We start from the raw sequence: 13,360 nt of genomic DNA on the forward strand, positions 1-13,360 counted from the left end.
GAAACAGCATGATAAATAGCAGACAGCTAATGACATGAAACTACTTCAATTACAAGACCGGTGATTAGCAGTCATAGGTTAAGATACAGATGTCATACTAAATATGTGTCTTAAAAGGAAGCTATCTGACTTAGTGCTTGGGAATGTGTTTGAATCCCCTCATCTGTCATTAGAACCACTGTACTATGGTCCCTGTAGTGACTCATTATCTGTCCACAGAGCTGAAAGAGTCCAAAGTCCGACCACCTCGCCCCCTCACACATCCCCTCACCACTGGGTGAGGTGGAGGACCCTCATTGGTCACTGAGGCTTGGTGTTCCAGTGTTTGAGCAGAGGGTGGGAGGCGAGGGGTTAAGATCACGCAGTGGAGGGGAGAGCAGAGAAGACAGATCATTAACCATACCACCTCCAGGACCCACTGAGGCCTGTTGGGCCTGTTCCCCTCCCCGACACCCTTATCCCTGCCTGGGTCAGCTGGGGCACAGGAGGAGCCTGCAAGTACACAGACTCACTGATATGCAGGTGTCACTGGAATTACCTGTAACCCAGACGAGGATATTCCCACACAAAAAAAACATCCTTAAAATATGTCAACGAAGGCAGTCTTATCTCTTTCAAAACATTAGGCATCTTTCACCTGTCTAGGACTGTACAGAATCCAAGTAACAGCAGGGGGTAGAAGCTTGTGAAAAACATCACTGTTTTACAGGTCAYTTAGCCTACTTAGCTGGAATATGTGAAGATTGTAGTATCATCTCTGTATTCAAAATGTAATCAACTGGGGCTGTGGGTAGAGGGCAGGTTGAGGGGGAGGGGAACATACAGAAAATGTAGAGTTGAGTTCTCAGTTTTTTATCATAATAACATCCCCTCACCCCCTCTTTCACTGTCCCATTTCCCACCCTGGGTTCTTTGAGAGTCCAGTCTGGGCACTAACACTCAGAGGGCGAGGTGGAGAAAGACCCATGGGTGGTGGAAATTCACAGGGTGCCCTGGTGATCATTGTTCCTTGTGTTTGCCATTTTGTACTCACTCAGACTGTTACAAAGCCTCAAAATTAACAATTTGGGAGTTTGATTTCAAGGGCTGTCTTGTGCACTCTTAAACTGTGTGTCTATAGTCCGGCATTAACTACCATTGTGCGGCCAGTAAAAAGAGTTGCGCTAACAATGCAGTGAAGTATGCATGGSCCAGTGTGTGAGCTCAGAACACACACAAACCCCTGCTGAATCTGCTTTGGAGCCCAGGGAACAAACAATGGAGTTTGCTGATATTCCTGCACCAATTACGGTCCATAAGAAACCTGCCAGGGTAATCCCACACCCAGCAGCCCCCCCCCTCCTCTATTCACATTTATAGGCACATAAATATCACTTTTTAAAATGACAAGACAGTTAATCCACTCTAAATCCACAATGCATCAAAAAAGTCTAATCTGACTCATAACTGAATCAAAATGTTTATCTTTAAACAAATCCTGAAAATAAAGATAGTGGTGTACTCATGCCCTTGTCAGTGAGTAGCATACCCTCTGATTGGTTGTCACAGACAAACTGGTGTCATCTATACTACAGAGATTMAAGTAAAAGTCCTGACACACCCCTAAACACATTTTATGTGTTTACTATCACATGCATTCACAACAGTGAACACAACCTTTTATATGAGTGCACTGTTGTGGGCATGAAGCATTCACAAGGTTTTAGAAATAATACCTATTTCAGACAGTAACACTCACAGTGTAAGATTACAGTAAATCAAAAATATGTAACTATAGTGGAGCACAGTGTTCTGCTCCCTCTGCTCTACCATGGCCTTGGGAAAGGTACAAAGCAACACTTCTTTGATTGAGCTGACACATTGTCAAGTTGCTATAATGTCCCAGCAGCATCCCTGACAGAAAGGCTTTAGTTAGGAGCTGAGGGGCAGMGTGTTCCCCCTACCTAACCTAGGACCCAGGCCAGGATGCAGAGAAACACAGGATATCCCTCTACCCCAGTTGCAACAACACACTGGTGGTGACATCGTTCAAACAGACACATACTGGCCACAACCACAAGTGAATAAAATCAACGCTCAACATCACATCATTTATAATTGTTTACTTCAGTCTACCTTAGTTAGAGGGTACTGTGAGCCAAGGTTGATGCAGCYTCATAGCATTATGGTCCTGTTTTCAAATGACTTCCATTCATGTGCTCTCCCCAATGGAAAGTAAACATGGGATAAGAGGGGAAGTCGAGATAGGCAATCGTGACTAAATAGAAGCACAAAGATGACCAAGGTCCTTCCAGGAACGGGTCATATCCTGTGTGATATCAAGTTAACGGTATTCAACACCATGYATTCTGTCTTCAAGGAAAATAAATAGCACCACAGATCACTCAAGCTCTTCTCTGGCAATGAATAAGCCTTAGTTTGTTTCACCAGCAAGAAGGTATGCATTACAATAGCGTCGCTCTCCAACAATAGCGTCGCTCTCTCTGCCTAGTAAAGACAGGTTTGTGACGGCTTGGGAAAAGAATTGGCAGTGGAAATTAAAACTTGTTGCTTGGCATCTCTCCAGTCACAATAAGATGCCAGCCATCAAATCTTGTCTTGTCCTTCGGGACATGAAAACAGAAACCTTTTTAAATGGAGGCTCTATTGATAGGATTTCAGGGGTGTTTGGGTTTAATAGAGAATGAAATAGGCCAGTGCAGTGAGAAGGCAGTCACAGTAGAGCTTTGCGGGAAACTGGCCCTTTTGTGTCCARAAATTGGAACCAGAGAATTAACATTTACTGTCACAAAACTCCAAGCCTCCACAGAATGTGGCATTATTATTGTGTAGCACATCACCAGAAGGCCAGTGGCTTCAAAAGAAGGAAGTGGGATGCCAAAGTCCACACACACAGTACTCTATTATGAATATWAWWWKWWTTCTCCCCAATTTCATGGTATCCAATTGGTAGTAGTTACAGTCTTGTCTCATCGCTSCAACTCCCGTACGGACTCGGGAGAGGCAAAGGTCGAGAGCCATGCATCCTCCGAAACACAATCCAGCCTAGCCGCACTGCTTCTTGACACAACGCACATCCAACCCGGAAGCCAGCCRCACCAATGTGTSAGAGGAAACACTGGYGACCTGGTCAGCGTGCACTGCGCCCAGCCCGCCACAGGAGTCGCTAGTGCACGATGAGACAAGGATATCCCTGCCGGCCAGGCCCYTCCTAACCTGGACRACGCTGGGCCAATTGTGCGTCGCCCCATGGACCTCCCGGTCGCGGCCGGCTGCGACAGAGCCTGGRCTCRAACCCAGAGTCTCTGGTGGCACAGCTAGCGCTGCGATGCAGTGCCTTAGACCACTGCACCACCCGGGAGGCCTCTATTATGATCTTAAATGGTTGATATGAGGCCAACCCAGAGTGATKRTAATATCAAAAGACCCTTCAGAAAGTCATTATGGTAGGACAAAACACCGACATTGAGCATAGTACTTCTTTTCACTCTTGKACGAAAGCCAGACCTTGGGGAATCATGATGCCTGGTCGGGCTGGGGAAAAATCACAGTCAAATGACTRGGCTTTGAATGTCAGAGCTGAGGTCAGATCCTGCTGGTGGGAGAGTGACCAGTGCCACTTGCAACCTGAGCAGACTACGCCACTGGACAGTAARTCCATGCTAAATACTTTGACTGTACTTGCCAGTACTCCCTACTCTGTTGGATGTTTAAAAGCAATGTACCAACACAAACGGCCTATTGAGTGGAGAAACCACATATTTCCTAAGTCTCGGTGTGAGTGAGTTAAATCCTTAGCTTTCTACCTCTGGTCTTAAAGCTGCGGTACATCACAGTCTTGAGCACACTGACCCTCTACTCCACACTCCTGGGGGTATTTGTTGGAATCCCCAAAGCCTTGCATGCATTTTGGCACAGTAGGCTCCCCCCCACCAGCTCAGCTCTGCCAGGCAGTGACGCAGCAGATGAACAATAGGCCCATGAATTCAGGCCACAGCCTCCTTTCACACAGGCAYGACCCTCACATGGCAGGGGAACAACTTCTCTCACTACACACACACAAACAACCAGCTCTGTGYAAGGAGATGCAACCAAAATGGGTGTGCATCCAATGAGCCAGTGAAAAACTATTTCTGGGCAGAACATTACAGGCAGCAGCATATCACAGTTCATCTAAACAATTCTGAGAAGCCGTCTTAACTCCCAAGTCTTTTTGAAGACAAATTCTTCAAACAGGGAAGAACATGATAGCAAACAGATGGACACAAAAAGTGCTGAACTTTGGCTATGACACCCATTCCTCTCTTTTGCTGGTAGATTTCCAGAGAAATCCCTTCCCTSTATCAATCCCTATATTTCTCCCTCCCTCCCTCCCTTCCCAGTAAATCCTCACCTTCCAGCTGTGCCGGGAAGGGAACACAGCAGAGCGCTATCATCAACTGAGGAAACACACTGCCTCCTGTGGGACTCTTTACCTTCAAACAGCCCTGAGGAGGTGCTCACCAGGCCACATGGCTTCAATGATTACACACAAAAATAAGTCAGTCACAGAGAAAATAAAGACAGGCAGGGATCACTCAAGTGAAGGGCTAGAAGCTGGGGGGATGGGGCTGCCAGTGTGTCAGGGGATGTATGGGATAGGGTTATAAGGGCTGAGGCTTGGGACTGGGGCTAATTAATTTAGGAATGAAAATACAACAGGGACTGTATGGGTAGGGTGGAGGGGATCAAGGCTGAGGGATGAGAGTGGGCTGGAGCTGGGAATGGGGTTCAGCCTGGAAATGGAACTAGGGGCTAGGGCTGGTACTAGACGCTTGGGTTGGGACTACAGGTTGGGGGTGTCTTGGGTCTGGGGTTGTGGCCCTCTGAGAGTGTTGAGAATCAGGAATGTCCCTGAGAGGGGGTATAACAGCAGCCCCCTGAAGAGGCATGGTCACGTCCCACCCCTCCCGACCCCACCCACTGGTCAGAGCTGGAGCACTGTAACAGAATATGCAGGAGGGAGGGGGTCTGCTGGGTGCACATTCTCTAACCAGCCAGGAACATTCTCTGACACAYCCTTCTCTCTGCTCACTGCACCTTATCTGTTCACATTTTTCACATTCCCTCAAGTATCACTGTTGTGAAAAAACTGACTTCCACAGAACTGATCTACTCTATGAATATTGTTGTTTGACCTCTATAGTTTCTACCTCTATAGATTAACATCTGAAAAATGGCCCATGCTACAAATAAATAAAAATACAATTGAAACTAAAATGCAATGACACAAAACAAACACACATATTTTCAGGGAGATGTCCACTTCATAACTGCTCTGACCCACTTTATTCAGCATATCCCAACCATATCCCAAACCCCTGCTGCTATTATTGTGTGAAACAAACTCATCATTCATCTACTGAGGTCCACAATTACCCCTGCCCTTTCAATGGATGAACAGAGAGAGAGGAGGAACAGTGAGGAACACTGCACAACCCATGAACTACAGCTCATTAGATTAGTGACGGCTTGCCACTGCAATTAACGGGCAACGGGAACGATTTAGCGCTCCAGTTTCCAGCATTATTCTCTGCATGGGGCAGCCCTATCAATGCACATTTCATGGCCGAAGGAGAGAGGAGCAGCATTTCAATGGGAGACAGGACAGATGAATGCTTGACCGCGCACACTTTATACTAAGTAATTCAGCAGGCTGTGCGATCGCTCACTCACACATGCAGAAATGATTATTACTTTCAATCCTGCCAATGCCTGGTGGATAAAAGTACAGTAGGCTGTAACCGCTATAAATAGTTTTTGTGTGTGACAACCTAACAATGGATTGGTACTTTAAGGGAAAGGCCCAAATTACTGAAGATAAACTGATAGCAGCCAAACTGTCTGAATACTGAGTAACAATAAGGTCAGAATCTTGAATCTCACAATCTTGTCACTTGTTTATAAAGCATTGGTGGTGAATTCTTGATGACAAAATCTTCCCCAGAAATGGAAGTACCTTTTTTCAAGCAAGAAAATTATCTCAGAAGGGGCTGGCTGCTGTGTAGACCCCCACCACAGCAGGAGGAAGCTCGGGACAAGGAGTGGACTTCCAGGCCCTGACACAAACAGGAAGCATGTGAGCCAGGCAACACCTATGCTCAATGCTCCTCTAGCCTTGTCAGTGTGGTCCTCTTATGCCTCTCTCCTCCATTAGCCCTATTTATGCTCTTACCTCACTGCCSTCTCTACCACTTCCCTACCCTGTCTTCTCTTCACTAGTCCATTTCCCTCTCCCCATCCCCTYTCCCAAGTCTTTAAAAGGCTTTGTTTGGTCCTATTYTTCTTCCTGTTGAGCCRCCCAGTAAAATATGTTTACAGCAAAAAGTATTAAATAGTTCCTAAAGCGTTTTAATGACACTATATGTCATCTAGGGTAAACAGAGTCCAATAAGTTCCCATGAAAAGTGATGACAAGTTGGTTTAACTGCCAGATAGCTGTCTTTTTATCTTGGTTGGTTCAGCTGAACTACAGAGAAGGGAGTGTTTTGCCCAGCACAGTTTAACCGTTTTCAGACTTGTATTTCAGCCTTCAGCTGGGGTTGTTATTAAAGTCTGTGCAGTGAAATGCAGTTAGGCAAGTGCAAGAAGAGAGAGGAGTAGAGCAGTTCATGTATAGAACTATGACATTCTCTAACACTGGCACCATGCAGTTAATGATTCACTAACTCCTAGAGGACATTCCAGACATTCATTCAAGTATGCATACTGTATGTATACTTTCTGTATGTATCTTCAACCGATCGCTGCCTGCACCTGCCCGCCTGTCCAGCATCACTACTCTGGACGGCACTGACTTAGAATATGTGGACAACTACAAATACCTAGGTGTCTGGTTAGACTGTAAACTCTCCTTCCAGACTCACATAAAACATCTCAAATCCAAAGTTAAATCTAGAGTTGGCTTCCTATTTCGCAACAAAGCATCCTTCACTCATGCTGCCGCGTAGACACGACACCTATACAAATTTAACCTGCGTAAACTGACCATCTTACGATCCTGACTTTGGCAGTCATTTACAAAATAGCCTCCAACACCCTGCTCAACAAATTGGATGCAGTCTATCATAGTGCCACCCGTTTTGTCACCAAAGCCCATATACTACCACTGCGACCTGTATGCTCTCGTTGGCTGGCCCTCGCTTCATACTCGTCGCCAACCCACTGGCTCCAGATCATCTACAAGACCCTGCTAGGTAAAGTCCGCCTTGTCTCTGCTCGCTGGTCACCATAGCTGCACCCCACCATAGCACGCGTTCCAGCAGGTATATCTACTTGTCACCCCCAAAGCAATTCTTCCTTTGGCCGCCTCTCCTTCCAGTTCTCTGCTGCCAATGACTGGAACGAACTACAACATCTCTGGAACTGGAAACACTTATCTCCCTCACTAGCTTTAAGCACCAGCTGTCAGAGCAGCTCACAGATCACTGCACCTGTACATAGCCCATCTATAATTAGCCAAACAACTACCCTTCCCTACTGTATTTATTTATTTATTTTGCTCCTTTGCACCCCATTATTTCTACTTTGCACTCATCTCCTGTCAAATTCCATTCCAGTGTTTAATTGCTATATTGTATTTACTTCGCCACCTGGCCCTCATTTTATTGCCTTTACCTCCCTTATCTCACCTCATTTGCTCACATTGTATATAGACTTATTTTTCTACTGTATTATTGACTGTATGTTTGTTTTATTCCATGTGTAACTCTGTGTTGTTATATGTGTCGAACTGCTTTGCTTTATCTTGGCCAGGTCGCAGTTGTAAATGAGAACTTGTTCTCAACTTGCCTACCTGGTTAAATAAAGGTAAAATATATATATTTTTTAAATGTATTAAACATTTTAATCTCAATAAACACAAAAGCCTGATTCCCTTATAATAACACATAATGAGGGTTTCATTTCCTCAGTAAATAAACAACGGAACACAAAAGTTATACAAATTCAATGGCCTTTGGATAGCATTCATTATTTACTTGTTCCAAACAAATGAAATATCTTAACAGCTGGTAGACAATGATGGGGCGTAATCTTATTTTTCCAATTCCAATACACAGTAGTCATAACAAAAACAACTTAAAGAGTTTTTGTTCGAAGTAAAACGGTCSTATTGTGTTAGTTACTAAAATTKAACTTAATTTTGAGGCACAACTTTGAAGCTGGTCGAAAGTTCCTGGTAATTTCACTTCAAAGCTATCGAATATCTACTGATGCCGAACATATGTCAACAAATACAATCCCAAACAAACCTTCTAAACAAACMCTTTACTACACAAAATGCACGTGATGCCATACTCTAGGGTTTGCCCAAATCTCCCATTAACATCAATACACCCAGCAAACAGGTGACGTCTTGAGGACATTTGGCGACGTGCCCATTAAATCCCGAAAGGGTTTCGACACAACGTTATCCCACTGACGGTCTAAGAATGTTCTAAAAATGTTGCGTGATGTACCCAAGGGAACRTTCTCTCGGGGACCWWTTCATAGTTCCCGGTTTGTCCCGGGGATGTTTTTAGGATGTTCTTGGGACGTTGTGTCATGGTCCCCTGGAGGTTTTGTCTAGTTCCCAGTTTGTAACAGGGACGTCTTTGGGTGGCTGTGACGYTGTGTCATGGTCCRCTGAAGGTTTGTCCCAGGGACGTTTTTAGGATGTTCTTGGGACATTGTGTCATGGTCCACTGAAGGTTTCCTGAACATTCTTGGGATGTTGTGTCATGGTCCCTGTTTGGTTTATTCCGGTTTGTAACGGGGACATTTTTAGCGATTCTTCGTGACGTGTGTGTATGGTACCCTGAGGTTCTTGGATATTAGTGTCACAGTCCCCTGGAGCGGGGGGGGGGGGGGGGGGGGGGGTGTTTTGTCACGTGATGGTCCCACATGTCCCAAACCATTATAAGTAAAGTAATGAAATGGTATGAGGGTTTTAAGGTAAGTGGTACGCTGTTCAGCTAATAGTGTACAAATCTTTAATGAATAACAATATGATCACATTTGACATGATCACATTTTAAAATGACCCACATGGAATTTGAACTCCGAATTTGGGTATGCTGATCTTTCTGCTGTGCCACAAAGTCTGTMGATTTTAAAAGTCCCTGACACATTCATTACCTACAATACATCTCTGCACTTAGCGAAAGAGTGCCATCTACACTGCTCTTTTAGTTATCAGTTCCTCTGACTATTCTCTCATTGATTTCATTTACTAATTTCAGCAATTTGAGTYTGGGTTTGCATTATATTTGTCTAATGTTGGGGGGGCATATTATTCTGTTTTAATGTTACTCCTGAATCACTAYGTGTTTTTAATAGAGCTGAGATTTACTTTGAAGTGCAAGGTGTAGGAATAGGCYTGCTACAGGTGAAATCAGTTACTGATACAGACATGGTGGCRTAGCAGGAAGATTGGAATTCCATGAACTAAGATGTTGTGAGTTCAAATCCCAGGTGAGGAYATGTTAAGCWATAATTACWGTATGAATAAACATACACAATGTAATCATGTATGTCAAATATGTAACACTGTATGTTAAAAGCTATGTTTGTGGTGTGGGTGTCYCAAGCATTGCCAAAAGACAAAGACACGCACCCCCTAAAAAATGTATTAAAAAAAAGACAAAGCGTTGTGACTGGATCAGTGGTCAGCCCATCAAGGGCTTGGCAACAGTAACAAGGGGTGATGTRTAATTTAAGTAGGGTGCGTGTGCCCTGGGTAAAATGTTTTTTGKGGTGAAGGAGAATGTTTCTTTGCAACCAAGGYACMATGACACAACGTCCCAAGAACGACCTAAAACGTCCTCAGGGACGTCCCCGGACCAACCAGGAACTAGACAAATCCTCCAAGGCACCATGACACAACATCCMAAGAATGTCCTAAAAACATCCTGAGGGACGTCACCGGGACCAACTGGGAACTAGACAAAACCTCCAGGGGACCATGATACAACGTTCTGACAACCTTAGGCCATGGGTGGTTACCTGTTTGGCCTTCTCCAGAGATGTCTGCAGCTTGCGGATCTCCTTCTCATACTGCTCCCTCAGTTTATCCACCTCCTGGTCGTGTGTGGCCACCTCTGCCTTCAGTGCTCCCTTCAGGGCAGTCAGCTCCCTCTCCCTCCTCCTCAGCACCTCCTCCTGCTCCTCCTTGGCCAGCAGCACCTCCTGTAAGTCCAGCTTCATTTGCATCAGGTCCTACACAGCAGGAGAGGAGGAAGTGGTGACAGTGTCTCGCTAAAATCTCACTCTGAGATTAACTGCTACCTCAACAGGTGACGTGCACATAAATCTCCAGCACTGSCATTATTGCCTGAGAAACTCTGCTTCAGCAAATGTGCCAGGAAGAATAACATGTTTACACATTACCAACACTGGCACTACAATGGTATTGATGTGGTGGTTATTATGGGACCGCAAAGCCCTTTCCATGCAGGCYGCTAAGCTCCTCTATGGCAACGCTCTCTCCTCTGAGAGCTGTGGGATCTGGCCTGTGTATTACCTCCATCATGGCATCCTTCTCTCTGTCGGCCACTGCCGTCTTGGCGCCAKCCAGCTCGTCGTGCATCTCTGACAGCTGGTCCTGCAGGTCCCTGATCTCCGTCTGGTACTGCTCCCTCTCCATCTTCACCTGGAACAGCCTGCCAGACCACACAGAGCAGCATACAGTCACAACACACACACCATCACCTGAACACCTGCACCCTGCTTCACACAATGGAATGATACCACCTGCGCTCTGTCAGAAACGCCTGTTCTCCAGGCTAACAGGGGCTATGATGAGCACCCGGGCACTGATCTACCAATCACATCACAGTCACACCACCTGCCCACTCCAACTGTAAGGGGTGCGTAACTGGTGGCAGAGAAGTCAGGCGCAGGAGAGCAGAACTGGGTAATAACCGGAGCAGTTCAATATACGAAACCACCGGCATCCAGAAATACAACGTATGGGTACAATACCTGTCGCGCACCAGRCAACAATGTGCACAAGCACTTACAACAAACAATTCCGCACAAAGACATGGGGGGAACAGACACGTAATGAGGGAATGAAAACCAGGTGTGTGAGAAAACAAGACAAAACAAATGGAAAATGAAAAATGGATCGGCGATGGCTAAAAGACCRGTGACGTCGACCGCCGAACACCGCCCGAACAAGGAGAGGAWCCGACTTCGGCAGAAGTCGTGACACCAACACAGAGAGTGTCTGTTTAGTGACAGGGGGTCCTGCATGCCAATGTAGAGTAAAAAGATTGAACACTACTTATTCCCCAGCTCAGTGTACTTATTCCCACATACTGACATGAACCTTCTTCAAATGAGAGAATCCATTCTTGAAAAATGGAATCAATTATACAATGGCTGAGAGTAGTTGAGTGATTCTTTCTTTATAAGGCGGGCCCCTCTCTGTCTCTGTCTCTTATTTCTATGGAGTCCATGACATARACGTCTCTATGTCATTAGATTACAGGGGAGTCTGGCTCCACAGGGCCTCCACTTTCAGCTGCCATCCGCCAGGACGGCCAGTCTCTATTGTGATTGTCCATGATCAGGATCAACAAATCCATCCCCAGGTTTAACAGATTAGTCCAACATCAACAGACATTTAAGCCATGATGATATACACTCATCACTTTGTGGTGCTTTGGTGTGGGACTCTGCAGTGTATATTAACACAAMATGTCAGAGGGGAAGGAGAACTATAGGAGGCCATTATGTTCAGACAAAGACAGAAACTCTAATGGCCGAAAAGAGACTGCAAGCCCAAGGAACACATTAGAACATATAATCCCCCTGTGACCACAGAAAACAAACTAYAACTTTCTCCTCCACAAAAACGATAAAAGGTATAGATAAAACAACTTTTTCCCAATAAGAGTTGTACATCTGAGGATTATTCCCATTGTGCTGGTTTCTTAAGCCGGGCTTTGTCGACCTGTCACTCCTTGCCTCACAGTGYATGCCCTGGTCTGGTGGTCAGTCACTTACTCCTCCAGTGTGGTGCGGAGCTCAGCCTCTGTTTTGGCCAGTTTGTCCCTCAGTCGGGAGCATTCCTCCTGGCTCCTTTCCAGCTCCGTCTGCAGGTCCTTCACCCCCGCTCTGGCCTTTTCATGGGCCTCAGTCAGACCCATCTGCTTCTTTAACGCGCAAGGACACACACATACACTTTAATAAAACACCATTCCTCTCAACACACCAAATAAATATGAAATGCATGGCGTTCATAGTATAGTATCTGAATTACAGTTTTGACAACGAACTATCTAACCAAATAACTCAGTGGCTGTGATGTCTACTGGTCTGCTTAAGTTAGCTATTAGCACCAATAGGATTATTGTGTCTTAAGAGGCAGGAGCCAGGGATTCTCATGTCCTGCACAGACATTTAAGATARCAGCTAGATTCAACATGTATGACATTGCACCATAGTATTACCTTGGTTTGCTCCTCCAGCTGCTTTTTCAGTTCAACAACATCCTTCTCCAGCGCCACCCTCTGTTCCTCTAGGGCTTTGGCTTGGGTAGCTATGTCAGGAGACTGGGAGGGGGAACAGAGACAGGAGTTATATTTGACTCCATTTCCCCTTTCAAAATCAYTCACAATATATTTGCATGATAGCGTTTTCGTACAATACAAAAACATGTTGGTTGCTTCGGTTCATGGCAGATCTCAATGAACAAAAGGAAGGGTGGTGACTAGTTTCTCTCCATACTGCACTGGTTTACACATGGCAGCCAGTGGAGGCTGGTGGGAGGAGCTATTGGAGGAATGGCTCATTGTAATGGTTGGAATGAAATATATGGAACGGAGTTAAACATGCGTGTGATACCGTTCCATTTTTTTCCATTCCAGCCATTACAATGAGCCCRTCCTCCTATAGCTCCTCCCATCAGCCTCCACTGTTGGAGGTGGTAACCACAGTGGCTGTTGTCAATGCTAGGTCAACACAGCCTTGTGGCTTGTATGCTGCTCACTAAGCGAAAGCTTCTGGCCTAAGGCTAAGATAAGAGGCTCACAGATTTAGCTGTTTGTTGAGTTTAATTACGACAACTCCACAACAATGCCTCACTTTGTTGTCGCTCCCCGCTGCCCGTGACTTTAATGTCTGGATCTTCTCAAACACCAGGTTGACCTTCCTCTTGGTGGTGTCCTCGTTATCAGTGCTCCTGCGGGGACACACACACACGCACACACACAGTCAGAACACAGGTGCACTCCAACACTCGACTGATCTGAGGGTAAAGAGGGGTCTCTGTGTGTGGTAGGTGGATCAGATCAGGGTCTAATCCCAGACTGTTCTGGTTCCTGCTCTGCCGGGG

General features: G+C 45.7%; 1 protein-coding gene across 1 annotated transcript in view; it reads right to left on the reverse strand.

Annotated features, from left to right (window-relative positions):
• LOC111974441 (cingulin-like protein 1) overlaps positions 1-13,224 on the reverse strand; it is a gene marked incomplete at its 5' end in the record, with an annotated part of 26,764 nt that extends 13,540 nt beyond the window's left edge. Inside the window, 5 exon segments of the mRNA XM_070447392.1 lie at positions 10,024-10,236; positions 10,541-10,679; positions 12,031-12,179; positions 12,477-12,578; positions 13,111-13,224. Coding sequence (XP_070303493.1) covers positions 10,024-10,236; positions 10,541-10,679; positions 12,031-12,179; positions 12,477-12,578; positions 13,111-13,224 — 717 coding nt within the window.
• Between the last annotated feature and the right edge of the window lie 136 nt (positions 13,225-13,360).

The sequence above is a fragment of the Salvelinus sp. IW2-2015 genome, linkage group LG15 (genome assembly GCF_002910315.2).
Source record: "Salvelinus sp. IW2-2015 linkage group LG15, ASM291031v2, whole genome shotgun sequence".
NCBI lineage: Eukaryota > Metazoa > Chordata > Actinopteri > Salmoniformes > Salmonidae > Salvelinus > Salvelinus sp. IW2-2015.